Raw genomic sequence first — 27,388 nt, 5'->3', positions numbered from 1 at the left:
GAGTGCTTGAACACTGGGGAGGGCAACCTGATCCAGCTTTGAAATTGGCCCTGCTTTAAGCAGGCTGGACCGGAGGCCTCTATTCTGTGATTCGTTAGGCCTGTGATGCTGCAGCCAATTCATGATTGTGCTCAGAAGTTGCCAGCAAACAGAAGGGAGACATGAAGTAGGATGTAGCTGAGTTTTCCATGGGGTCTTTCCGGAGCTTACACCGCTGTGTATGAAATGTGCCAAGTACTGTGCTAACTGTTTTGAAAATGTTGTTGCAATTTACAGCTGCTCCTGTTTTAAGTTTTCCCTTTGCATATGAAAATACATCTGTGTGTCCTGCCAGTTCTCTGCAGTTGTGACCTGCTGCATCTGGGAAGCTCAGCTTCTGAGAGCTCTGGAGCACCTCTCCCTTTGCTGCTGCCTGCCCCTTGTGAAACATGGTGGAACATACTGAAATAGTCTTCAACTAGAATTCAAAGTCTGTCTTGTAGCCTGTTTTCTCTGTCTTGCTCATGCCCTATTTCTTCAGAACATGAGGATTAGTAAGTGGGTTTTTTTTGTTTGCTTGTTTTTTTTATACAGTTCATTTGTGACGGGGACAGCCTGCTGTGGACACACCTCACCTCTGAGAATCTGGGACCTTGAGAGGTGAGTGAGCTTCCAGGTTATAGGGAGGGAATAACAGTGAGAAATGCAATATTGGAGATGCTGTAAAATCATTCCCATAGTCCATGTAGGCAAGGGATATTTAAACATGAGATGTGGGATGGAGTAGCAGACGGAACAAGCTGGTGTGGAAAGGGGTGTGTGTGGGGTGGTTCTGATTCAGTAGGGAGCAGCTCGACTTTTCTTCCCAGCTTTTCTAATTGATTGCACAGCCATCCTGTTTTTTCCCCCTTACCCATGTACAGTCAGAATGTGCCTAGTACACCTTTCTTTTCATCTGTCTCAGTTGATGCTTCAGCTTGAGCCAGAGGGGTGAGGAAGGTGATCTGCATCCTCCCATTCACCTACTTGTCTGTGGTGCTCAGAAGCCGTAGGCAAACACAGGCTCTACAGTCATGTCACCCTGGCTGGTGTTTCTGGTAGCTCAGGGAGGTGAGAGGTGGCGGCAGGTTATCTACGGAAGTGACTCAGGCACGTTGTCTTCTCTCTGTCTTAATAAGCATTGAGAAGGTTAATTGCTGTGGCCTCTGATTTGGGGCCATTGAGTAGTTCCTGTTTGGTGAAGGTGCTGACCTTAGCAATTGGGGAAATGTTGGGCTCAAATCCTGATGTGAGACTCAACTGCTGACAAATTTGAAACTCTCAGCCTGGGGGTCTTTGTGTTGTGATGGACAGATAGCAAATATTTGGCTGGATTATTGAACAGCAGCTCAACTTTCCGGGACTGGTGTGCTCTGGGTAGGAGTGGCACAGCACAGATTATCCAGGGAGTGCCGTCAGGATTGAGGTGAGCTCGTGGGCTCTGCGAGGGGAGAGAGGGGGGCAATGGCAGAAGGGGCCTGAGGGGTGTCAGCAGAGCTGTTTTTGGGGAAAGGAGGTAGAGGAAGATTGATGTGGATGCAGAGCTGGTCTGAGGCAAATTACCTTCTAACCTGTAGTTTAGATTGTCCGAGTCAGCTGCATCGAATGCAAATATAAACCAGTTTGGTTTTCTCCGAAGCAACAAAAATAAAGACTGCAAAGGATGCATCTCACAAAGGGCAAACTAGAGCAGGAAAGACAATGCCAGTGCATTCAGCTATGGTGCATGTTTCCTGGCGACCTAGTCCAATGGTGCCTTTGGAGTACCCTAGAGGGATCCAGACTGTGCTGTGATACCCCTGCCCATCAAGTCTTCCAGCTGTTCTTGAATAGAGGCATCTGACAGGGGTGAGGAGATAGGCAACCCTCTCCCCCCTGCCCCAGTCTCTCTGACAGCCTTTCCCAAGGAAGCCTGAAGAGATAATAAAGCTGTGTAGAAAATAGGATTAAGGTAATGAACAGGCACAACGGAGTTTGATCTTTCAATAACGTCAAAGCCTGAGTGACAGGCAAATAAAAAAGCCAAGGCAACCTAGACCACTGGGCCTCTGTTGCAGTGGCTGGAGTGTCAAACTTATTCTTCCCTCTTCACCTGTCACAGCTGGAATGCACCATGCCACTGGGTCTTTTCCTCTCCGGGGACCTGCTTGTGAGCTGGGATTCTTGTCAGCACATGCAGGGCAGGACACCGAGTAGGGAGCATGGCCAGGAAACTAGCATGTGAAGCTTGATGTGATCGTTCCTAGCAAGGGAGTACAGAGCTGTCCTTCCAGATCTTGACTTCTGCGTAAACTGTTCTTCCCAGCAGAGCTTTGGATTCATTTTCAAAGGCTCCAGTGGTTGCCAGAAGTGATCTTGTAGGGAAATGCTATTTCTTTCTTTGAGGCTTGTGCACGTTGTCTGACCAGGGAGACTCCAGAAGAGGGAGCATGGCATGGAAACGTAAAATCTTAGAGCTACCCAGGACTGAAAAGCTCCTCCTGTGCCCAGTGTGTCTTGATAACATCTGGCAGACAGAGCCAGGCGCCCCGGATTTGCTGCTTACCCCTTCCCTGTGGCCACAAAGGGCCAGGGTCTGACTCGCAGAGGCTGAACATGGCAAGGATGCGATCTCTAAGAGCAGAATCCAGGCAACTTCTCTATCAAAAAAGTAAGGCATGGTAGAGCAATGCTTAAGACTTATTGTTTAAAAGTTCAGATCTTTAGCACCACTTAGATGTTTAGTGCTGTCCAAGACCAGTCAATTCAGTTAGCTGGTTTTTCTGTATGGGGGTGTGTGTAAGTAACACTGCAGCAGTTTCTGTAGCATTCTCTTCCCTTGGGGTAGGTGGTCTTTTTCCTCGACAGCTGAGAGCTGGAACATGCTACAAAAGGATTTAAAGCTTAAATAACCTTTTGTGTACTGATCTTCTTAGTTCCAGGCCAGATAAGTCCTTGGGCTGGTGCTTGTAGCTTTTGGTCATGGTATGTTTTCGTATTTATGACCTTCGCTGTTCCCTGACCCTGAGGCAGCCATTCTCATCCCTTCATGAGGAAGGGATAATGTCTTCACCTGGAAATATGTTCTGGGCTTTGAAAAGGGTTTGGTTGGGTTTGTCAGCAAGGAAATTTTTAGTGGGGAGAGGAAACGCCTCTTGCTGCATCCCACCCCCACAACTGTCTTTCATTTCTGTCTTTGCTGAGATGATGGCGTTGGATCAAAGCCGCAACAGGCAGCAACAAGCAATTGTCAAGGGGAGTCTAAAGCAGGGGAATGACCGTGTAATGCCAAGACACTGTCTCCGATGGCTGAAATTCCAGCTGCTGCTACACCTGGCCCTTTCTCCTGTAATGAAGGATATCTTTTTTTTTTTCCTTATGCTTTTGAAGCTGACTAGTTGCACCTCTGGAGGACATATCTCATCCCACAGATGCTACACTGTACCATCTGATTGCTTTTAGATGTGGGGAAGTTGCCATGCACTTATTGCCGCTCAGGATCAAGGTGTGTGTGTGTGGAGGGGGGCTGTGAATAACTTAGGTGATTAGAGGTCTGCACAGGAAAGGAGAGCAATTAACAGTATGGGCCACTGGATACTCACCTGTGTCCGTGCATCAAGTATCAGGCCTGCTGACTCTGTGGCCTCTTGCAAGTCCCCTTGCCACTCCATGGCAGTGAGGGATATGATGGCAGCTGCCCCTCTGTTCCCTTTTGCCTTTCTCTGCTCTCACCGTCCTGTCTTATCTTCCAATGCTAGCGTGTGGCTCAGCAGAACAGCCAGTTAATGGCAAGCAAGTGAAAAGGAACCTTTCTTCAGATCCTGTTCCTCTTTCTTTCTCTTCCCACCTCCTGTCTTCTTTGGGAGTTTCAACTCCTTGGGAGACAAAGGGATAGCTCCAAGGCCAGCATTCCATTTGCCTGTGGAGAACTGTTACTCCCCAGCCTATCATGGCTTTAGGAGACAAATGCCTGTGCCTCAAGGATGCTTCTCGATAAGGTAGGATACTCCATAGGTTGCTTTGCAGCAACTCTTGGAGCTATTCTGCCAAGCCTGGTGTTTGAAATGGACCGACCAGTGATCTGTCTGGCATGGTAGTCCTCATGCTGTAAACACTTTGAATGCACAAGTCCTACATTGTCCTTTCCTGTGACACAACATGACAGATGCAGGGCACAAGAGCTGCTGTGAAAACTGAGCCAAAGGTAGCCGTGCCCTGCAAGCCACCTTGCATCCTCTATCTTTTAAATATCCAGTCTTTGTCCATCTCCTCCCCACTTTTGAAAGCATTTTTGGCAGAGTGGTTTTTGTGTTTTTTGTTTTGTTTTGTTGTATTTTTTTTTTAAGAACCCTCTAATTTCTTGTTCAGTTTTTCTCCCTCTCCTGAGCCCTTTGAAAGTGGCTTTACACCGTCACTGACACCAAACTGACACTTTGCGTTTCCCCACTTCTTATCCCTTTATGGCAACAGATGTTGAAATTTTGTATCCCTTTTATCTGTCCCTCTTTGCCCTCTTCCTGTAATTAGGTTTCCCTTGTTAGCAGTACAAAGTGGCCCGGTTTGCTGCCTGGCCTTTTGAGCCATTGTGTCTGAGCACGTTTTTTTCCTCCTCTTTCGGAAGAGTTCCTTCCCCCTTAAGTAATAGGCAGGGTGTGGGCCAAAGCTGTGGCTTTTTCTTGTTTCTTTGTTCTCCATTTATCTCTGCCACCTTTTTCAAAGGGATGGGGGAAAAAAAAAAAATAGTTCATGGAAGGAGAAGATACAGAGTTGCATTTCTTGACCGTCAGGCTCCCCTGCTCTTCAGGTGTTCAAGGCAGGTGCCTTTGATGTCTGCAAATTTTGGGGAGGTGGGAGGTAGAGGATTTGTGAGAGTGACTTGCGAGTGGAGGATAAGGGAGATTCAGGTGTGTAGCTGGTGCCCTCAGCAGAGGGTTGGGGAGGAGTCTTTCAGGGTAGCCAGGTAATTGCTGAGCAGGTTAGTAATCTGTATTTGCCTGTGGTGCTGTTGCATTGTGCTCTGTCTCTCTGAGAGCCAGCATCCGCGTTACCATCATAAGCAGCTGGCTGAAGTTTGCTAACTTGTTGCTGCCTGATCTCTGGTATGTGCTTCCGTGGAACCCTTGCTAGGTTACATCTGTCTGTGCAGTGGGGCAGACGAGAATTAGTTACTGTCTTTCAAATTTTGGCATACGTTGATCTGCATCCACTTTGGTGGCTCTTCAGAGCCATTGAGCGAGTGAACGTGAGCAATTGTCAACAAGGAGGGAGAGTGTCAAAACTCAGGCTCCTTGTGCTGTTCTTAAACAGCAAGTGTGATTTGACAGTTGCAGTATATCGTACTGAACACCCTGGTGAGCTGATCGCTACTGATGCTTTCCTGCTCAAATCCAGTCCTTCTCGGCTTTGCGTCCTGTCATGCTCAGATTTTTTTTTTTATATGTGGAAGTAGATAAATGAAATGAGAATCTGCAGATCTAGTTCTTGGTTTTAAAGCTTACAAAATGTTTCCAACAAAAGCTTTTAATGTAGAAGCTTGGTCCAAGATGCACAAGCAGACGACTTAGTATTGTGTTCTAAAACAAGTTCTGTAGAAGGTCATTCTCTCTACAGCGTTGAACTCCAAGGTTTATACAAGTTTGAAACCCTCCAACTTAGTGACAGAAGTTGGATGAAGAGAGCAAATGGATTCAGAACTAGAGGTGCTAGATCAGAAGGAAAGGTAACTGACTTCAAGAAGTGTGCGGAGTCTGTTTCACCCAAGCATTTAAACTGGATTTATCCAGTACAGAGAAGTGAGTGGATATCTCTGGTAACTGGAGAGACAAGCAACAGCAAATACTATCCTGGCACTGATAGAAGTTTCACAGGATTTGGTGGGCAGAATAATCATGCCACTATGCTGTAGATGCAGAATCCCCTCTCCTGCCCTGCTTTGCTATAGATTCATCATGCCAAGTATATATATATTTTTTTTTTTTTTTTTCCCCCCAAGGAATCTCTCTCCAGGCTTTATGGGAAAGAGACTCCCTACTCCTTCTGGGCTTAGGTTTCTTTCTCAGCATCTCTGTCTTGGCTGAACACAGTTTTAAATCAAAATAACCAATCCAAAACTTGTCCAACAGTGAACGAAACAGCTTTCTGGGTTGTGCTTACATCAGGTAAGTGAATGCAAATGTGTGCCTTCTACTGCCTCCACTCACTGAAGTGGGATGATCCATAGGTAGTTGCCCTTCCTCAGATGCTGGTCATTCTCTTTTTCCAAGGCTCTCCTTGTTTTTTGCTGTGCTGTTTCCTCATCCTGTCCACAGGTGGCTTCGGTTACTCTTTTAAAGCATCAGTTCTGAATATTTTTGTTTATATGTCCTTTGGTTAATTAGGAACATAAACACCAGGCGTTCTTCCTGAAATTCAGAGAAGAAAAGATTGGTGAAGTGGCAGACTGGGATCTGTCATAGAGGAATTCTTGCCTTCAGGTGAACCCTTCCTTGGCCTGTTCTTATTAAATCAGTTTGGCACAACAACTGTCTTCGGATTTCTGATTTGGTCTTTGGGAACCCTTCCCTCTGCGGTAAGGTAGGTAGGATTCAGAGTTTGGATGTAGATCTAGGCAAAGGGAAAAGCAGGTCCTTCTTCCTGGAGCTGGCAATCCCACTTGTGATTTGAGCAACAAGACTAGGTATAAACAGGTCTCCTGCCTTCAGGCATGAATTAATCACTTGACAAGGCCAGAAGGAAATTCCTACCCCAGCTCTGCAGCTCTGAACTGTAGGGTTTGATTCCCTTGCTCTGAGATCTTGGGCGTTGTTGGAGGCAGGACACCAGGCCTATGGCCAAGTACTTGAGCTGGTGCTAGAGAAAGCGTGCTGCTGCAGGGAGCCTCTTAAGTGACAGTCTCTTGGATGGCTGTTCCTTTCTGCAGACTTTGTCGTGTTCAGAGCTCAGTCTCTTGGCTGTAATGAATAACTTCAGTCTTGTCTGTGCAGCGTATTTCTCATGGTATGCATATTTCTCAAAACCATTTGGGGCCTTGTGGTTCTTCACTGATTTCTGAGGTGTGGTTTTTTTTGATGTCGTCTTTTTGAACCCTCTTGCATAAGCTGGGCATCTTCTGCCTTCCTTTTTTAAGAGGGCTCTGGTGCATCTTCAACTAAATGTAAAACTGTTGTAAGAGGAAGAATATACAGGTGTTTATCCTAAATCCTTTCTTCTCCATGGCAGTCTTGGCCCCATCTCACTGCAGATGAGCATAAGGCCAGCTCCTGCCCTTTGGGTATGTGCACGTCCAGGGCACGCTATGGCCTTTGCACTCCTGTTCAGGCGTATTTATGACAACTTTACAAGGACCCGAACAATCGGGGAGCGTGGGTGGGGGCTGGACACTCCAAGCGCATCAATCAGTTTCATCCCTCTGAGCCAAAGCAAAAGCAATCTTTATTTTTCCCTGGGTTGAGAGAGAATCAACAGAGGCAAGAGAGAAGAATGGGAAGGAGTGAATGAGGAACCCCCTCTGCCACTGGCTAGTGGTAGCTCATTTAAACAGATGGCTTTGTTTTGATTTGGACTCTCCATTTTTTTGTCTCCCTACTAAAGGAGACCTGCAGAGCTCTGTCCAGAAAGGGAGCAATACAGCCGCCTGTTCCCACACAAGTGGGGCGAAAGGCGAGAGGCTTTGAGAATTCTCTGCTTCTTTTCCTTGCCTCCCTCTTTTTCTCTTCTCCCAAGAAATCACAGTTTGAGAGAATTCCCCCCTACTCCTCCCGTTGGAAAGAAAGACAGAGAAGACATTCTTGACATTCTTTGCAGAGAAAAGGGGTTAAATGTCTGAATTTGGGGGTCACCATGTTATACAAATTGCAATCTAATCGTTTTTACAAGAACACACGTGTGCTAAGAAAAGGAGCCATGGGCAAGAAAGAAAAGGGGGCAGACAACCTTTTTTGTCCTATCTTCTTTTTTTTTTCTCCCCCCAAGGTTTTGGACTATTGTCATGTCCTGTCTCTCTCCCCTCCTCACCCCCGAGAGGGAGAACATTGGTTTTATAGTTAAATTGGTTCGTAAAGCAGAAGGGCTTGGTGCCATTTCTGTTTGTTTTCCCAAATAAAAGCCCCAGCAGGGTCTCTTTTGCACCGTTGTGGCTTTATTTGAAGAAACTGGCTTTTTCCCATAGCCCAGTGTGTCAGTTTATCCTCTGAACTTAACCTTACGGGAACCCGAACAACAAAAACTCACAGGGTCCCAGAGCTGGAAAGGTAAAGAAATTGTATCTTTTTATTGGACCATTTAAAGCGTGTGTGGGCCAATTCAGAGAAAGCAGAAGAAAAGAAGGCAACACTCTCTCTTCTGTCTCTCCCCCCGACACAATCTCCAACCATCGTTGGTGTCATTACCCCCTACTGCCTTGAGTCCCTTCAGCTGTGCTGAGGAAGCTGAGAGAGGCATTTCTCCTGAAAATCACTTATGACAGCATCTCTGAGCCATTTCACATGGAGGTGCTCCCTCAAAATTCCGCAAGCCAATCCCACATCTCCCTGCAGGAATTAGCAGCCTTGTCTTGAGATACCCTTGGGGTAGGATAACTTTATGAAGAATAACTTTGCCAAAGATCTGTGCTGCTCCTTGTGTATGTTATGGATGTTGTTTGACCAAGCCTTTCCCTTCTTAGCATTAGCTGCTGCGTCCTCTGGGTGCCTCAGCCACTGTTGCAAAACACGTGGAAGAGACAACAGCTCAGCTCTTCCCTTTGATTCTGGTGCGCACTCCAAATTGGATGACAGAAGTTGTGCAAAAGCTGCACTCTGGATAATTATGTTTAAATGGATTTTGTTTCCTTTCTCTGTTTGATACTCAGCTGAAATAATCCCAGTGTTTTGAACTGAATGGTGCTCTTTATGCTCTTTTTTTTTAGAAGTATATTCTTCCCACCTGGCTTGTTGCAAGTAGTTATTGGGGCTAAAATACTGGTTTAGAACTCTGGTTGGTTTCTGAATAGTCACCTGCTTGTGTGCAATGGCTTCTCCTCTTTGAGGGATGATCACAGTTCACAGATGAGGTTTCCAGAGTGAATGAGTATGTCCTTAATTTCACACATCTCTGTTCTCAGCAAATGTTCTGAATTCAGCAGTTTCGTAGAATTTGCATGTTTGTACAATATCTGTCAGGTTCACCAGAAATTGAGGGTGGGAGAAAAGTGTTTATTGTTTCATCCTAGCTTTTGGAGTGCAGTTCATATGCATCGGAGACAGCTGGCCAAGACCTGCAGCAAATGAGCAGTGTACAGAGAGGGAGGTTCTTTTGGGCTCCAGCTATCAGCAAGGTCTGAGGGAAATCCCAAACTTTTATGGTCACACAAATAATCACTGTGGCTTGGGAGGCTGTATATGGCTTTAACTTGATGACAGCAGCATCCCATGAATTATCTGGAAATTAACCATCTGGGCTGTGCTGTGACTGATCTTATTTTGTCTTCGTATTGCTGGGGTGAGAAGGAATAGAGCATGTAGCTGTTTTTAAAAAGAAAAAAAAACTTTAAAAACCCAGCTTGTTTCTGCCATTCCTTGGTAGTTCACTTTGCTTCCAGGCTAGAAGGCTCCTGTCTTCTGGAGGTATCACAATAGCAGTGCTGGTTGGCTAGGTTTCCAGCATGGAAAGAAAAGAGTTAAATATGGAAATCCCAAACAAATAGCTTATTTTAAAAGTAATTTTTAAGTCTTTTTTTCTGAAGAACATGGGAATTGATGGAGATGAATCAAATGATTCTTTATAGTGTCTGACAAAATGCCTTTCATTTTTGGACTCATCCATTTGATACATTTCCCAGACACAGGGACTTTGTTTAAACATCTTTTTCTATCAGCAAGGAGTCCAGAGCCTGGTGCTAACACAACTTTCCTGTGCTAGGGATGAAATGGGCTGCTGGATTTGCTCTGGCTCTGTTCCTTGTGGGCTGGTACTGGGTTACTGCCAATATGATTTCAGTCTGTCTAGATGCTTAAGAGAAAGTAGGAATATCTGTGAGTTCTTGCTCAGCACTGGAGGCCTACCTGTGTGTCTGTAGGTGCTGCGTTGGCCCAGGTGGTTTGTGGTTCAGGTGCTGAAACTGAGAGCTCTGGCTCTGGAGTAGTCTTTCCAGGAAATCTGGATTCTGCTCCACAGAGCTCCACTGGTGCAGAGTTGTTTTTCTTGGTGCCACCCAGCACTGGGACTGAACCCTGGCACTGTCTGACCCAGGCTGTTCAGTACAGAAAACATACCAAAACTCCCACCATCTGCACAGCTAACTACCTGGCTTGCCTGAAGAAGGCCTGGGAGTGAAACAGCTGCTACTTGCTACTGCTGGAGGGCCCGGGCATGGTGGGAAGGTGATGTGGATCTTCTAATGGTTGGTCTTGCTTAGGCTTCACAGTCACTTACAGACTAACCTTCGTAGTGCATAATAAGGACAGGGCACCCTGGCCTCTGAAGTGCTGAGGATCAACCACGTTGTTTGGAAGGTGTTTGGGTGCGGAGAGTGAAAAAGGACCCACAGAGGAAGGAGAAGGTGTTTCCCTGCTGCGTTTGGCTGGTGCTGGTGATCTCTGCAAGCTGGTGAGAAACAAGGTTCAAGATAGCGATCACATCTCTTTCTCTCCCTTGTTGAGAAGATATCTTCTGCCCGTGTAAGTTGTTAGAAAACTATTGGTGATGTGCTGGTGTATCTGCTGCTTTTCTGTTGCCCCTTTATGGGTTATTAAGGATTAGCTGTGGGTGTTGCTTTCTAGGAAGTGGAAGCTGTTGGAGGCTGGGGTTTGAGGGCAGGGAGTATTTGGGATAATGAAGACTGGATAATTTGTGGGCACTAACTTGTGATCCCAAGGCTGGGAGAGTTATAGTTATGGTGGCAGAGAGTTCCTTTTCTAGCACGGGCTCAGCATGGCTGCATATGCTGCAGGGATGTGGAGCTGGCCTGGCGTAGTGGTTGCTGATCCAGAGACACTTTAATCTGCTGAAAAATGGGGAAAATATTAATTGTCTTCTGCATCTTTATCAATTTAAGTGTGCCCATGCCAGAACACTTAGATCTTTTAGTTTGTGTGCCCAGTGTACAACACAGTATGATTTTCCCTGGGTGTCAGATTGTAAGTGCTTCACTGTAGCAGCTAATTTGTTACTTCTGTAAACTGCTGAAGGACTTCTGCTGTATGCAGGGGCTGGACATCCCAGTCGAAAGGTGTTTTGACTGACCTGTTCTTGGAGAAGGAGAATTTAACTGATTTAACAAACCAGCAAAGCAAAGTTTGCTTTGCGGCACTAACTTGCAAGTATCTGTGCTCCTTTCCTGCCTACAGAGAAAAGCTAATCTTTTTTTTTTTTCTCCCCCCTTTTTTTTTCCCCTTTTCTTTCTTTTTTGTTGCCTATGCTGGAAAGGGAAATGGTGGGAGGAAAATAGATGTGACTGTGCTGGGATGCTTGGGTACCGCTGCAGTGAGGTATGAAGGCATGGAGAATCACTGGGAGCAAGGCACACAGGTGGTGTTCAGTGCTGCACAGGAAGCTCTGAAAGCAATAGTCCAGACTCTCTGGTTTCTCCTGTCTCTGTTACTTTGCTGAAATTTTTCACTTGGAGACATCACCAGGCTACCATTAAAAATTGCTGCCATCTTGCAGCACTGCAGACTGAGGTCTGGTCTGGAAGACTGTAGACAAGCTTTAGTGTGGCCAGGCTGCTCTGGGTGTGACGGGTGCTTGTTCAGAGGTGGGAGGTTGTGAGGAGATCTGCCGTGACCCATTTCAAGCACCTGAGAGGAGGAAGAAGGCTGGTCCCAGGCAGTAAAAGATCTCTGGATGTGCTTCTGCATCCTGCTACCTTTCCTCAGCACAGCGCTCCTCTCTCCCTGAGCTCACTTAGTCCTTTCCATATTAAAGGTGTGTTACCAGGGAAGATGGTGAGGGAGAAATAAGACAAACAGGCTTCAGCTAACTAGTGGGAGACGTTCACCAGATGTGCTGCTGGGCTGCATGGCCAGTCCTGGTTTCCTCTCCCGCATTGCCATGTGCTCAGAGCACCAGTCCAGGGGCTACACTGCAAAACCAAGAAAAAAGCAGTAGCATGCAGAAGTGGGGAGAGAGGGATCTAAGCTGCTGGTGCTGCCTAGGGCTCACTGAGATAGCTCGTCTCCCGTGAGTAACTCCTGCTCCTGCCTGAGTGACTGGTAGAGGACTCTGCAGGTTAGGCAGTCTGGCCCCTTATGCATCTCGCAGGTAGTCCAGGGGTTGTTGTTTGGGAGAGCAGCTGACTCCTCCTCGTGCTTCTGTTGTATGTCTTACAACTCCGGGCTATGTGTATAACTTGTAGGATGAAGAAGGATTTGTGGAAGCCTTGAGAAGGTTGTGTGCATGTCAGTCTGTCCTGCTGGCTTTGCAGAATGGTAGATGGAGGGGATCTGTGTGCTTGGGAGGGGCAGGGCAGTGCCAGAGCTCAGAGATGCCCATCCATGGGCATCCATCCATAGTGGAGCTGAGGACCCATCTGCCCCAGCCAAACCCCACAGCTCTTGCTGCCAGTGCTCAGACTGCAAATGCTTCAACCTCTCGACCTGCATACAGGTGCAGGTTGGTTTGGAAGTAACCTTCCAAGGGTTAATGTATTGTGAGAAGGTTGCAAAGGGCTGAAGCCTGGACTCCCCTCGATCCCTTGCCTGGAGAAACACAAAGTCCAATAAGCCAGCACCCCTGGATTCGTGTTGGGGGGGATTAATTCATGCACTTGATGTTAAAGCTTGTCCGAGAGGTTTGCATGGGGGGGCCATCGCTAGGGCTGGTTGGCCTCTCTAAATGGTTGCTAGGGCCCTGGCATCAAGGGCCAATGTAGCTGCCCACAGCCACGGTCACGGAGGGAATTACACAGCCACAAAGAAATTGTTATTCTACATAATCTGCTCTTTGGAGAGTGACTGTGGGGAAACAGGCTGGCCCCAGCATGCCGCCAGCTCTGTGATCATAGAAGCGTGCTGGCTGCAAAGATCGGCCAGGGCTCGCCTTCTGATCTGGGGACACCAGGGCTCGAGGCGCTAATCTGCTTTATCAGCAATTTCTCTCTCCTGACACAAAGGTGTTTACTTGTTTTAACATCTCCTGGGACTCTATTTCTCCTTTTGTGTGGTCTTTATCCCCCGACGAGGGCTTTAGCCCAGATTACAGACAGAATTAAGGCATTTGGCAATGTGCCTCAGAACTGTGTGATGCTGGATCAAGGAGCAGAAAGTAACAAAATAATGGGGGGAGATGCTGGGAGTGACCCCACTGCGGGATCCGTGCTGTCGGCTTTCAGGACCGCTTCATTGTCCTGAGAACCAAGGGCCTGTTGGAGAGGGGTGGTCGTGCGGCAGGGTTTGAAAAACAGGTGCTTCAAGGTTTATTGTGTCCAGAATTTCTGATTTAGAGGGTGTGAGGAGGAAGAGGAGGAAGAAAAGGAGGGTTTCAATAAGTGGCCATTTCAAGCAGCTGGGCAGATTGTCCTCTCCATTCCCAAGAGTCTGCTATGGCTGGGTGTTGCTGGCTGCTGGGGCAGGTGGAGTGATAACGGGGACAGGCTGTGCCATGTGCCTGACACAATTTCCTATGGCCCAGGAAAGGGGCTCAAGCTCCTTCTTGCAGTCTGGCAGGGTGAGCTCTTACCGGGTACTGTCCACCTGGTGAGCTGCTGGTTCTGCATGTGAACAAGCAGCAGAGTGATACGGCCACAAAGCTTCTGGCGTAGAGCTTCACGGAGATCTTGCTTTTGCTCTTTGACAGCAAGCAAGGAATTAAAAAGGAGGAGAGGATAAAAAAAAAAAAACACCACAACAAAAGCACAACAACACAACAACAAGCTAGCCTTTGGAAAGTCACCTCCAGAGCAGCCCTGGGGTGATTGCTCTTGACTGTCATGTTCAGCCCTAGATACAGTGTTTGCAGTACCCAGTGTAACTGGAGGGGGTTGAGGAATGCAGCCACGGCAGACTGGGTCAGGAGGGTCTGATTTGCCTCTGGATCTGAGCTGTGTGTGAAAGATATGGGGAAATACCCCAGTGGGAAGTATTTGGAAAGACGAAGTCTGGGACGGGATTGACCAGGTGAGTGACTGTTGCAGATTATCTGGAGTTCGACTAAGTTGAGCATTGTCTCCCATGGAAACAGAGCCCCATTGTTCAGAGTATTGGTCACTTGTCCCAAGGAGAAAATGATCCTGTTCTGCTAGGTGTCAGCTGCACCTGTTCCTCCTATTCACCAGCTGTGACTCCTGCTGGTCACCATCCATGACAGTTAGTGGCCCAGCCAGTACCAGAAGCTGGGGGTGGGAGAGGAAAACTGTGCAGGCTTTTGTGTTGTGTTAAATCACAGAGATGAGATCTAGGAGACTTCTGTGTCACCATCTCCGCTGTGGCCAGCTGAATTGGGAGGGCGCTTTGCTCTGAATGACTCTTCTCCTGTTGTGTTTCATTGCAGTGGTCAGCTGTTGACCTGTTTAGGGACTGACTTCCACCGTGGAGCTGGAGTCCTTGATGTCTTCTACGAAACGCCCTCTCTTCTGCTTTCTTGTGGGTACGACACCTACATCCGCTACTGGGACATACGGACCAGCACCAGGTGAGCCTACTCTGCTGCTGTCCGAGGCCTGCGTGAGGCTCCTGGGCTCTCCTTGTGCTGTGTCTGGGGACTTGCCTGCAGCTGAACCAGCTCCTTCAGGCCAATTAGGCCTCAGGTCCAGCGGTGGAGGAGTGAAGGCTCAGCCTCACTCTGTTTTTTGATGCCCATGCAGGAAGTGCGTCCAGGAGTGGGAAGAGCCCCATGACAGTGCCCTGTACTGCATACGGAGTGATAAGAACCATATGATTGCAAGCGGCTCTTCTTACTACGGCGTGGTGCGCCTCTGGGATAAGCGGCAGACTCGGTGCCTGCAGGTGAGGGCTGCTAGAGGCTGGGCAGCAGCAGAGCTTCTGAGTTGTTCTAAAGAGACATGGGCACTGGGCTGCCAGAGAAGAAGGGAGAGTGGCTGCTGGGCTGTCTTTGGGGTGAGGCCACCATGGGGAACCTAACCTATATGCAGGGAAAAGCCTGCTTTGCCCAGGCATCTCAGCCTTTGGGTCTGCAACATGAGTTGGGGTCTTTGGGCTGACCGGTTGCTGGAAAGGTTGATTCTCCTGTTTTCTTGCAGAGCTTTCACCTGTCTTCACCCACCAGCAGCCCAGTGTACTGCCTTCGTTTCAGTACCACCCATCTGTACGCTGCCCTGGCATCAGCCCTGCACGTCCTAGACTTCACGACTCCTTGAAGGGCACCACAGCTGCTTCTGGTCACCCCAACTCAGCAGAGTTGACACTTGGCTCAGGGAATTGCAGGGCAGGAGAGGTGAGAATGGCCCTCGAGGCTTCTGAAGGAGATTTTTTGCCTGCCAGAAAGCTACATTGAAGAGTGCACAAAGGGCCAGACTTTCTCAACCTCACCTGCCTGTTAGTGGAAATAAAGGCCAATTGTCCTTTACCCTTTTTATTTTGTGCAAGTCAGGGTTTGTTTTAACTGCGTTCTTTTTTCTTTTTTTTTTTCTTCTTTTTTTCTGATTTTCTGTGGATCCAGCATTTGAGGGGCAAGTTGAGCCGGGATGCCCTATCAGCTGTGTGTGCTGGTCAGGTTGAGATCAGCCAAGCTTTGAGCCATATGAAGCAAGTCTAGGCTGTGTGTGGGGTGAACTGATTTGGTGGAAGGGAAAGGTGCCTGGAGCAGGGCCCACCTTTCACCTGCGCTTGCTCTCCTGACAGCTGCTTGTGTTGTCCTTCAGCCAGGAGCAAGAACTGAGCTAAAAGGCAGAGCCAGCCCTGCTTTCAGTGTATGCCTCCCCAAGCTGGCTGTCAGGTCGGGCTGTGCACTTGGCAGGGCTGAAATGGTCGCGTTTTGCTAAATAAAACTCTGAAGGGAAACAAAAGAGGCTGTATGTTTTGTTTCAAGTTCCAAAGGGGCTGTGATGTTACCTGCTGATCACAGAGGCCTGGCTGGGCAGAGGAGGTTGGGCCTATTTTCAGACACTGTCTCCATGTCCAATAGATCTCTCTTCCTGCCTAGACCCTGTGACACTGCTGCATTGAAGGCAGTTCTTGGGATCTTGGATCTCATGTCACTTGTTTAAACAACAAATCAATAAGTAGGATCTGCAACTCGCTCGCTCCCTGCATAACGAAGCAGCAAACTGGACTAGTGCAAGCACCAAGGCCTTGGTGAGATTTACTGGGATCCTGTAGGCACATCTAAGTGGGCTCTGCTCCTTTTTGCGTCAACCTTCTGAACCTGAGCAGGATCTCAGAACAACTCTAGCTTTCAGCGTGCTCTGTGCTGCCTGAATGAATGCTGATGTCTGTGGATCAATGCGCTCTGCATGAATGCAGCAGTGTTTGAGATCTGGTACTCCTTGGGGAAGGAGACGTGTGAACCCTACTAGACTGTGAGTTTAGGCATCATGGATAGGTAAAGGAGAGATTTTGCATCACAAACTGGGAGCACTTCTAGGGCAAAGCACACAGCGTGGTCCTTTGTTAGAACTTAATAGGTAATTTCCACTGTCGTGAGGCTGCTCTTCCCTTGTGATGCACAAAAATTGGAAGAGGATGTTTGCTGGAGCCCTTGCCTGAGCAGGAGGGAGTGGAACCAACCAGCTTCTCACCTGCTTGAAGGCAGCCCTCCATTCCCAGTAGACGTGAGGCAGCAGCCCTGGGTGCGCAGTAATTTAAAAGCATGGCTTTGCTGCAAGACGACATTCTCACAAGGATCTTTTCAGCACGGCTCCCTGTCACAGTTCCTCATCCAGCTCTGCTGCCACTCGTGCCTGCTTGCTGCCGGCTCCCTTGTCGCTACCATGGTGTTACATATTCTCCTTGTGTAAGTGGCAGAGTTGGTATGTAAGTGCCCCAAGCACTCTTCTGCTGCTGTAAAAAGATGCCATGGTTGTAACCATCTTCCATCAGCTCCAAGCTGTAGATCCCAAAGACTGCTAGCCCAAGATAATGATTCTGGGGGAACCTCTGGGCTATTGGTGACACTGAGCGGTTGCTGAAAAGATGATGCTTTGCATCAGGGGCTGCTAAACACTGCTGCTGTATTGTTTGGAGCACTTGGGGCTCTGCATGTGAGGAGAGCTTTAGGTAAGTGATTAGGCATGAGATAGAAGATGAGGGGGAGAGCTGGCAGAGCCTGGGAGTGGGGAAGGTCTGTTCTTTCTCAGATCCTGGTGTGTTACAGGTCCTTTAATGAAATTGGGAGGGAGGGATGGAGATATTAATTGTCTTTGATAGTGTCCCCAGGGAGAGGCTGTGAAGGAACCAGAGTAACTGTGGGGTGGGAGAAGAGGTTCTTTATTGCACTGGGACTTGGGCAAGCCCCAGAGTAGGAATGAGCATCTCAGCTGAGCAGGTGAACAAGTATCACTGGTGCAGGCAACGACTCCTGTGACAGCCCTTCCTGCAACACTGCCAGTGCCTTTCCACAGCCCATGTTGGTGGGTCCTGCACTATTGTAGCTGCTTTTAGGTTAGGGTGAAGCTGCAGAGCAGCAGTGAGCAGAGCTGCAGTGCCATGGTGGTGCCAACACTCAAAAGTAGGGGTTGTTTGGGTAGAAGATATTCAAATATGAATTGGGATGAAAGGACATGCCAAAATCTAAGCACAGGGATGGCTGGTGCAGGGTAGAGACAGTAGCTCGTTGGAGACAGAGCTGCTAAAGCAGCACTGCTGGGGTTGTCCTGTGCATGGGGTGCTGTCTGTGCAGCGAGGTTTGTGATGAGCCATGTTTGTGCCCTCATGGAAGGGGTGTGCTACTGCTACTCCTGAGCTGGCCAGTGGCCTCTGTTGTTACTTTCCCTTCCATGCCATGCAAATGAAGGCGGCTGCATTTCCGTTCCTGTGCTCTGCACAGCCGCCCTTCTGCAAGTCATGCACGTTGCGCATGGCTGGTGGCAAGGAAGCAGTTGGGTGTCCTCTTCACTCCATTTTGTAGGCTGTGCCCATTCAGGTCCAAGCATTGAAGCAGTTTGCAGAGATACCAGAGTCGCCAGAGGATCCTTCTAACTGCACAGAAGACCTGACACAACGGCACGGGAAGGGAGTTGCTTCCAAGCACATCCCAGGCAGGTAACAGATGTGAGGAGGGGGATCTTGTTTTTCCAAATGTTACTGCCTTAAGTGATGGTGGCACACAGAGGGAAATCCCAAGGGGAACTACCCAGCTTTCATGTTGCTTCTGCTCATGGAAGACGGAGAGAGGACTGCCGGCTGTGGATGTGGTGCACTTCCTTTCCCACAACTCGTAGAAGGATCATAAATGTCTGTGTAAAGCAGACCAGGCAGTAAAGAGACTGACTGCCCTGCTATCTCCCTGGGCCTGCAAAGATTCCTTCAAATGTCTCCATTAACAGTAGGACCAGTTTTTATTGGAAAAGGCAAAATAAATACCGTGAACCTGTTCTGGAGACCTGCCCCCCACCTCAGCCTCTTGGCAGCCACTGCCTACTGAGTCTTACAGTCACCATCCCCGTTGTTCGCTGCTTTTATCTTCTTCAGCTCCTTCTGCAGCTGCTCTTCTGCAGCCAGGATCTCCTTTGGCTTCTGGTACTGTAGGACAGAGAGAAATTCCCTTAGCACTCCTGTTCAGCCTCTGCTCCAAGCAGACCAACTGGGGCCAGGTGCTACCAGCACAGCTGGAGCCCGCCTGCTAAGGGAGGTCTTTCTGTTATCAGCTGCCTCCAAAGCCCCTTTGGAGAGGTGGTGCCACTAAGCTAGGGACATTTGCCAAGATCTGGAGTGTCTTTTACAGTGAAAGTAAAACTTTCCAGTTGGATGTGGAGTCCTGGCCCCCACCAACCCTCTGGAATATCCTGGCAAGCTGTGTCGTGCCGTCCCCTGGTGTGCTCGCCGACTGTATGCTCACATGTTGTATATATTCAACATGCATTTTTTAAAAAGGCAGACAGAGAAGTAAGAGTTGCAGTTCCTCTGTCTCCCCTCCCAGAGCTCCCTTGCCCAGCTGCAGTTCAGTGGTGGATGCAGGTGCTTTCTGGCAAGGGTTTGGCCCATAGCAAAGAGCAGCTCAGAAGGACTCAAGGTGCTCTCTTGGCCTGTTTCCTCTGCGTGTGCACACCCAGCTCTGCTGCGAGGTTTCCCTCCGAGGAGATGCTCTCTGGGTAGCTGACTTCTACGTTTAAGAAGACGAGCACCTGCTGCTTGAAGCATTTGTCTGCTCCTTACAACAACAAGTAAGTGCCCGTTTTGCTAGTCTCTTACTTCCACCATGTGTGTGGAAGTGTGTCCTCTCTGACGCAAAGCAGCAGGTGGTATTTTTTAATTTTTTTTTTTTTTTTTTAAGACTGAGAGACCTCTAATCGCAGCAGGTCCTTGGACTCTTAACACTTACACTCTGAGGCAAGAGAAACTTGCTGTCACTGAGAGTGGAAGCTTGCTCAGGCCTGAGGGAGGGAATACATGGAAACGGGGCACAACAGACACTCTTCTACCTGCAAGTCACCTTGAGCAGCAAGCAGAGCCCCTCCTGCGGCCTGGGCTGTCCGGGCTAGTGTCAGCATGCCTGGTGTAATCTGAAACTCCCACCGACTGTGTGACAGAGGAGGGGGCTCATCAGTGACCCTCAGCAGATCTCCCTGCTCTGCTTCATTTCCCCATGTTTAAGAATTTTAACTTCTTTGTGGACATAAAGAGAAGGGCAGAGTGCTCTTCTGCATGGCTAAAACCTCACCGTGATGATCAGGGTGTTGTTGGCATGGGTGAAGCTCAGGGCAGCTGCATCCAAGGGGACCTGGTATCGGTCCAGGTCAGGAATAGAGAACTTTTTGTAGTACCTACAAATAAGAGGAGACAGAAATGAGGAAAGTGAAGTTCCTGTTCCCCCAGTAGCAGTGCTGAGCTACGGAGTGCTGTTCTACAAGGTGCAGATGAGGACAACAGATCTCTCGGGGTTGGCAGGAGGACCCTGTGCCATGCTGTGCGCCTGCTGGAGCCCCAGGCTGACAGGAGCACTGGAAACAAACCTCCAAACTGGAAATCAGAGCTGGCAAAGTAATAAAGGGCTTTGGTGTGTAAGAGTGGGCTTGGTCCATACAGCTTGCCCTTGAGTAGTGACAGACATAGTTAGGGACAGACTACTCAGCCCTACCAAGAGGTGTGCCTTGTCTTTGTCCCTGCTCATGGCCTCTCACTCCTTCTAAGTACCAGCTCCCATTAGCTCTTGTCAAAGCAGCTGTCAAAGCCCTTGTGCCCTCTGACTTACTTTCCTGAGCGATGCACCATTTTGTGTTGCAGTCCTTCCTAAACCCATCTTTTTGGACTCTTTCTGTGCTTCCTAGGTAACTTCCTGCTTTAGTGGCACAGCGGTGCTCGGGCATACCCCTGGGCACAGAGCGCCAGATGTAGCTCCCCACAGTCACCTGAGCCCTGGCTCTGCAGGGTCTCCATGCAGCCCCCATGGTGGCTGTGATGCTCCTGTACACTCCCAGCTCCCCTAGTTGTTCTTTCCCTGGTCTATCTCAGTCTCCTGATCACCTCTCACATCCAAGCAGAGGATGCACCAGCTCCATATCCAGCCTGTCCCCCTCCACTGACCAAACCTTGGCATTTGCTCAATATGAAGGAAAGGGGATATGTCTCAGAACTGGAGGGGTTATAAGCTGACTAGGCAGCTTTTCTAAGACTTTGGGATCAGAACCTTGTAGACCTCTGTGTTTGCCCGAGACCTTTCTTGCTTGGCATGGCTTGCCCTTCTTGCTGCTTCTCTCTGGGGCTGCACCAAATACACTAGTCAGTGGTTCTATGCCGTGTGGAAGCATGGTTGGGCTCTTCAGACTCTTCTAGCACTCTCGTGGGAAATCCTCACAAGAAATTGGCCTGTAGCTGGTTCTGAGGTGCCCAGAGCAGAGCAGGAACAGGCAGTGGCTGCTGTCATGTCATGAGGGGGTCTTGCCATTCAGCTGGCTGTGTGTGAGGCTTGGCCTCTCTAGCTACCTCTGCCCAAATTGTAGTTTATTTTCCAAGTCACGGTGAAAACAGCTACAAAGGGCAAATGGCTCTCCTGGTGCAGTGGGAGGAATGTACACAGCTTGTTACCGCAGGGCTCAAACCGTTCTGTGTTGTCACTGCTGTCGGTATTTGGAAAAGGTGGCAGACATGGATAATAAGGGAGATGTCAAAGGTTAAACAGCAGAGATTAGATGAACACAAAGACATGTTAAGGAAGTGTTAACTTCTTACCGATTAGACAAAAAAAAAAAAGCAGTACACAGAAAAAAAACCACTGTTTCAAAGGGCCTTGGGAGTCATCAATGAAACAGCAGCATTCTGCTGCCCCAGGACTAAGGAGAAGGGGAGAAGAATGGCTTTGGCTGGCCTCAAACTAAAATCTGTGACAAGATCAAAGGAAACTAGATCTGCCTAGCCACCCCCTCCTCCTCCTAACATTACCACTGCCTCTCGCTACAATAATTGAATCAGGTTTGGCGTTTGGGGAGGTGGCTTTCTGGGTTTGTTTTTAGAGTTTAGTTTAATGGATTTATTTTACAGCAAGAGGTTTTAAGCAAATCCCACTTGAGCAGCCCTTGCCGTGGCCAGAGGGAATGGGAGTGACTGGTGGAAGTGAAGAGCTCCTGTCTGGGCTGAGGAGGTAGCTGATGGGTGGTTATCCCTGCCGAGGCAGGTAGATTCTCTGCCCTCGCCTCTCACCCCATGGCCAAGGGCAGTATTGCACTCTGAGCCTGGGTCCTGGCCTGAGATCCACAATGCGTATGTGAAGTCACCTCTATTATTTTCTTCCTGGAAACCCACTTTTTGTCAGCCTGTAGGGAAAACGGCTACTGGTATGCTGAGAATTTAGAGCTGAGCTACTCAGTAGTGACTTGGCAACCCATCCCATTACTTGTGCCTCTGGCTGGCGGTCAGCACAGCTCTGTTGCTCAGAAGCAGCGTGGCTGACTTCCAAGGGCTGGAGAGGCTCCTAGGCTTCCTTTCTCTCTTGTAGTGATGCATGCTCTCTCTGTGGACTCCATGCCTTTGTTGCTATCTTGGAATTAGTTGCTGAGTGGTGCCTTGCCCTGGCCAAGACCCAGGAGAAATTATGTAAGATATCCTGGAGCCTGTACTCCCGTACTAAGTGTTCTAGTGCTGGAGTCTGTCCCTGCTCTCCCTGCTGACAGCAAAGTCATTCTTGTCCCCAGTAAGGAGGCTTTCAGTTTTAATTCCAAGAGTCCTTATGTTTCACATACAGGCCACGAGCTGCTTTCAGGTCCTTTAACTATCTTTAGGCTATTAGTGTGTAGGTGTTGACTGCTTGTGGCGGGACTCTACTGTTTTCCTGAAGGTGGGACAAAAAAGGCTGAAGTCAGGGAGGGGAGGGGTGAAGCCTCAGTGGTACACTCTACCCTTGCAGTATCTAAGCAGGCAAAGAAGTTCCCACATACACACTACTATTAGTAAGATTAGGAGTTGATAAGCCTGTCTGTGGTAGTATGGGGTTGGACATAAGGTCACATACTCCTTTCCTGTCCTAGCTCTATGGGTACCCAAACGTGGCTGATGGGAATCTTGTTCATCTTTGCTACATAGGTATCCCTACTAAATGGCTGCTCGTCTGTGAATCCTTCTGTGTAGATTCAGGCCAGCAGCTTTCTGTATCAGAGCTGTAATTGCTTATTGCTTGCTACTTTCGTGGGGCAAGACTCCCCCTTCCCCCTGTCTAGCCACCTTCTGCTTTTGAGCGTCCAGGTGTGCTCATGTGCAGAGCTCAAACATCCCCTTGCCAGGGCCTCTGACGTGGTAGATAGAAAACTTGTGGGTCCTGCAGTCCGAAAGGCGTTCAGCAGCCAAAGTGGAGCAGTTCTTTGCCAACAGCACCACCTACAGCCAGCTACAAAGAGCGGCTTAAAGAGGGCAGAGGGGAGATGGGGAAACAGTGGGATCGTTTTTACCTATTAATCTGATCCTTCTCTGCTCTGCAGCAATGTTGAGGAGGGAAGGCAAGCAGCGGGCAGCCTGCCCAGCTTTCCATACAGGTGTATTATCCCAGTTTGTAAATAGCTTTCACTTTTCTTCCAATATCCTCCCTTGTTCTGCTAATAATCGCTCCTTGCTATCTCTTCCCAACACTACTGCTCATCCTGGCTTATCTCACTGAGGCTGTAAATGCTTTGGGGCACAGTGTGTCTCTTGTTCCATGAGACAGGCCATGTAATGACACAGTATAAGAATGATGCTTAAAAGCCTTTTCCTTTTTTTCCTCCCATCTCAAATTTATTTTGGCAGAATATTGAGGTGCTTCCTTTCTAGATTCGGTCTGCCTTTTTTTCTTTTTTCTTGCCTACCTCCAGATCATATCACTGGCATTATGACTACAGGATAGGTTTTGCAGGGAGATCTGTCTGCCTGGGTGCCCCAGACTTTGCTGTACCTGTTGAATCCTGCAGCTCCAACCATTCCGAGATACTATGACTAGATCAAAGTATCGTGTCGGGAGGAGAGGATGGGATGCCCTAGCTTCAAAGGGTCTGCAGGGATCTATTTTTTTAAAGGAGTGACATTTGACAGAAAGAACAAAGCAAACACCATGCTATTGAAACTGCAAGGTAAGTTTGCAAAGGCCAGTGCAGAGCTGGAGGGGCTCTACCATAAATGTATCTGGGGCAGTTGGGAGTGGAAACTGGACAGCTGGAGACATGCAGCTGTGTGGTGTGGCTCCTCAGCCCTTGCACACTAGGGATAGAAGGCAGGAGAGGACAGCTCTTCTGTGCAATCACGAGCTTGCCCTCTGTGCCAGCCCACCCCGAGGGACTGTCAACACTGGCAGTGCTGTCCTTACTGACTTCTTGTTGGTGGTCCGGATGACGCAGCAGCGCTGCTCCTTCTCCACAGAGACGGTGTAGACCTCCTTGGGGTAGGGCAGGTTACGGATCCGCCACTGGAAGCTGGTCAGGGTATCCTTCCTCATGAAGACAGGCTACAGCAAACAAGTAACTTTAGCAAGGCCCCTCCAGCTTGCCCCTCTCTTCCCTGTCCCCTTCTTCCTGTACCACCTCGAGAGGCTCCACGAGGGAGTAGCTCTTTTTTCACACTGGAACATTACAGAATAACTCAAGAAGCTGCCTGAGCATTGCTGTCCCAGAGCTAGCACTGCTCTGCCTTTACCCAGGGCACTGCCTGCTCTGCTTGTAGGAGGCTGAGAACGTTCAGTGAGGGAGTCTTGCACTACAGGCTTACAGGGAAACCAGGCCTCTTCCTCACAGGCAACCAAATACTGAGCTCTGCCTACCGTAGGGACCTGCTGGATTCAGTCCTGGCTCTGCTGAATTCAGAAGAGCCTCTGCCTCCTAAGCCAGAGGTACGTAACGATGAAACAGGCTGTGCTATGGCAAGGAGCAGCCTGCTATGCACTGCCTGTGTCGGCCTTTTGTCGTCATTACCTCTGTTTTCCATCCACTGACTTGTCCTGGCACTACCCTTCCTTTCAGCCTACTCTTTCGGAAGCCAGAACAGTAGTTGGCCAACACAGCAGTACGGTTTCTCTACTTAAGGAAACTACAAATCTCTTGAAGACCCCAAAAGAACCTAAGCTATGCCTTCTTTGTACCCAGCCCCACAGTTTTGGGATGATTTGTAGTAGAGTGCTGGGCAGGTTAAGGCTGTCTCTTGGGGCTGTGAGTGATCTGTGACCCACCACTACTGCTGTAAGCACAAGACTAGGTAGTTTTAGGTGCAGTTGTGCCTGCAGACCCTTACGTACATTGGAGCTGCTTTCCTTTATGAGCTCTGATTCCAGTGCTCCCAGGAGCAGCAAGGTTGGCTCTCCCACTTCAACCTGCCACTTGCCGGAGCCCCCGAGGGTGTTCTTCTCTCGCCATTTTCTACCTGTGGAAGGGAGAAGAAGGGTTTTCATTATTCTGCTCTATAAGAAGGACTGCAGCAAATGACTGCCAAAGCTGCCCAGCACACTGAGATGATACAAACATATATATCTTAATTCTAGTCATTTCCACTTTGGTGTGAGTGGATCTGTTAGATGGCCTATTCCTGAAGTCAGAAATTCTGTACTGAGTGTCTCTTTTTTGCTACTTGGTGCTGAAGCCATGATGGGGTTGCAGCAGGTGCTGTGCCGCAACTGATGTGGTTTTGGACAAGAGCCATAACTGGCACTTTGCTGTTTGCAGTTGCAGAAGCCACCAAAAAGCATATTTCGACCCAGCATGTGCTACAGACTCGGTTCTTGGCTATGCAAGACAGCAATCTCATTTAGTCTGTCATGACAGATGAGCTGTTTGGGAAAGGTCCTGGGCTAAAGGAAGGTCTGCCACACCATGGAAGTCAGAGAGCCCTGGCCCCTTATGTCCCTGCAGAACTCAGCTACAGGCATGCTTATCTCCCAGAACATTTAGCGTCGATTTGTTCCTTCCCAGGAGGTCCCTCTCAACACCCCAGTTCTGTGAGCACAGACCTGCTGCCATGCGCGCCGCCCCCCGCGTCTGCCGGGCGCCAGCTGGCAGCACCACTTACTCACTAACTGACCCGTCTTCATGTCGTACTCCTCAGCCATCTCCTTCCCATCCTCGAACAGGTAATGGACCTTCCGCTTCCCTAGAGGCAAGGCAGGTGGTGAGGGTCAACAGGAACACACCTCTCCCTGGGTGTATGGCCCCGTCCCGCCGTCTGGGGCCGTGTCCCCCCGCTGACGGCCCAGCGTCCCCCGGGCTGTCCCCGCAGCCTCCGTTCCCCTAAAGCCACCCCAAAGCACGTCGAGGGGGAGAGAGGGGGCTATCCCGCCTCGCCGCCGCCGTTACCGTCCTGCACCAGCGCAGTCTTGCTAGCGGCCCGCAGCTTCTCCAGCCAGCTCGATACCGCCATGGCGGCCGAGCCTCGTCGCCACAGCAACGCGGACGCTTCCGGCGGCCGCCCGGAAGCACTTCCCGCCGACCCGGCCCGTAGGTGAGAGGCGCTGCGCGGCAGGGCCCGGTGCCGGGGCTGCGGGGGAGCCCCCGCGGCCCATCTGGTTGGAGGGGCCCTTCCCCTGCTCGGGACCGGGGTCGCGGGGGGCTCCGGCCGCTGCCCCGCTGGTGTGGGGGGGTTCCAGGCTCCCTCGCCGTCCCTCCTCAGGCCGGGGCGCGGGGCGGGGCTCCCGTCCGCCTCCCCCGGCACTCGCCTCCCCTGGTCTCCGGCCCCGCCGCGAGGTTTCGGGGAAATTGTTTCCGTCACCCGAGGGTTTGGGTCCGCCCGTCCTGGGGCGGGCCGGGTTAGTGGGCTGAGGACGCCGGCAGGGCGAGCTCGGTGCCCGGTGTGCGTGTGCGGCTTTGGATTAGTTAAAAGGCTGCCTGGAAAAACATCCTTCCCGGTCCCGAGGAGGACTTGGGCACCTAGGAGCTCGGGGAGGTTTTGGTGTGGATTTTTGCCTTCCTATAACAGAAAGTGTTACAGCTCGCGGGGAGGAGGTGGGGTCAAAATGTCCTGAAAACACACATTGCTGTGAAGCTGAGTTTTAGAAACATGGGGTTTCTTCTCCCATAAAGCTGAACTCTACCTCACAGAAGCATGGACTTGAGTCCAGCCCTGAGTTGGTCTTCTGGAGGATTGGGTTTAGCCCTTGGATAGGAAAGTGGCCACAGGGAGAAGACATGGCCAGGTGGGACTGGTTTTGGCTCTTCCAAGTTTGGCATGACAGGTTTTTGCTGGCTTGTGTGTGAGAAGTCTCTAAGCAAAACACAAAGTTCTGCACAAAGAGGAAACTTTCACTGCAGCTGGGTGGAAGGGGCCGTTGGGATATACAATGGGAGAGGGTTTTGTTTGGGCTATAGAAAACGAAACTTCCCAATAACCTGGCCCAGTAGTTAAGGCTCCAAAGCTCCCTTTTGCAAGGCTTGTGAGGGTAAAGCTGCAGTTGTAACTGTGTTGGACTTGGCTGATTAATCTTTACTAATCCGCTACTTCCAGCTGAAGCTGGGTTGGGGCTTTTCTGCCTGTGCCTGTCTGAAACAGTGTTGATCAGCTGCTTTATCTCCTCTCTTTGGTGCCTGGATTTCAGCACTGGCAGGAGAGGTGTTTCCCTCTTCATGGGAACATGTTTAAGAAATGTCTGGAAAATAAAGTTTTTTCTGTTGGCTGGGCAGGAAGGAGTTCCGAAATTTTAAAGGAGTTGAATACTTTCTATTTTAGCTTTAGTGGTTTCTACAGTGTTCAAGCAGGGTCTTCTTAAGTGGCTTTTTGGTGGTTTCTAACTTTAATTTTTCTGGCCTTGTGGGTTGCAATTCTTGTTTCCAGGTGCCTCCCTCAGGGTGAGCGTTTTTGAAAGGCAGCAACAAAAAAAAACCTCAAACCAACAAAGACAGTGAACAAAAACAAGTGAATCTTAAGTT

The 27,388-nt window shown here is 49.4% G+C and overlaps 2 protein-coding genes across 5 annotated transcripts in view; one reads left to right on the top strand and one right to left on the bottom strand.

Annotated features, from left to right (window-relative positions):
• The window catches only part of FBXW4 (F-box and WD repeat domain containing 4), a 61,755-nt gene extending 45,821 nt beyond the window's left edge, over positions 1-15,934 (top strand). Inside the window, exons 6-10 of one of the 2 annotated variants that reach the window (XR_015222322.1) lie at positions 574-639; positions 14,461-14,601; positions 14,774-14,915; positions 15,170-15,363; positions 15,589-15,934. Coding sequence is in view for 1 of the 2 variants with exons in the window: in XM_086616229.1 (XP_086472355.1) it covers positions 574-639; positions 14,461-14,601; positions 14,774-14,915; positions 15,170-15,286 (466 nt within the window). In the remaining variant the exon portion in view is untranslated. Of the gene's footprint in view, positions 1-573; positions 640-14,460; positions 14,602-14,773; positions 14,916-15,169 lie in introns of both variants that reach the window. The other variant, XM_086616229.1, reaches the window with a different exon arrangement.
• A 2,488-nt stretch (positions 15,935-18,422) lies between these two features.
• Positions 18,423-25,898, bottom strand: DPCD (deleted in primary ciliary dyskinesia homolog (mouse)). Of its 3 annotated transcripts, XM_086616232.1 has the most exons (7): positions 25,823-25,898; positions 25,539-25,619; positions 24,772-24,896; positions 23,855-23,988; positions 23,192-23,198; positions 19,747-19,806; positions 18,423-18,608 (listed from the first exon to the last, which is right to left on the bottom strand). In XM_086616232.1, exons 1-7 carry the CDS (start codon positions 25,884-25,886, stop codon positions 18,504-18,506), a joined length of 576 nt encoding a protein of 191 aa, XP_086472358.1. In that variant the 5' UTR covers positions 25,887-25,898; the 3' UTR covers positions 18,423-18,503. The 3 variants fall into 3 exon arrangements, with proteins under 3 accessions (XP_086472358.1, XP_086472356.1, XP_086472357.1); XM_086616230.1 differs by lacking the exon at positions 23,192-23,198 and having other exon boundaries at positions 19,747-19,849; XM_086616231.1 differs by lacking the exon at positions 23,192-23,198 and having other exon boundaries at positions 19,747-19,849; positions 25,551-25,619.
• Positions 25,899-27,388: the final 1,490 nt, after the last annotated feature.

This window comes from Tauraco erythrolophus, chromosome 9 (genome assembly GCF_009769465.1).
Source record: "Tauraco erythrolophus isolate bTauEry1 chromosome 9, bTauEry1.pri, whole genome shotgun sequence".
In the NCBI taxonomy this organism is placed as follows: Eukaryota; Metazoa; Chordata; class Aves; order Musophagiformes; family Musophagidae; genus Tauraco; species Tauraco erythrolophus.
This window is presented reverse-complemented; position numbering and strand designations above follow the sequence as displayed.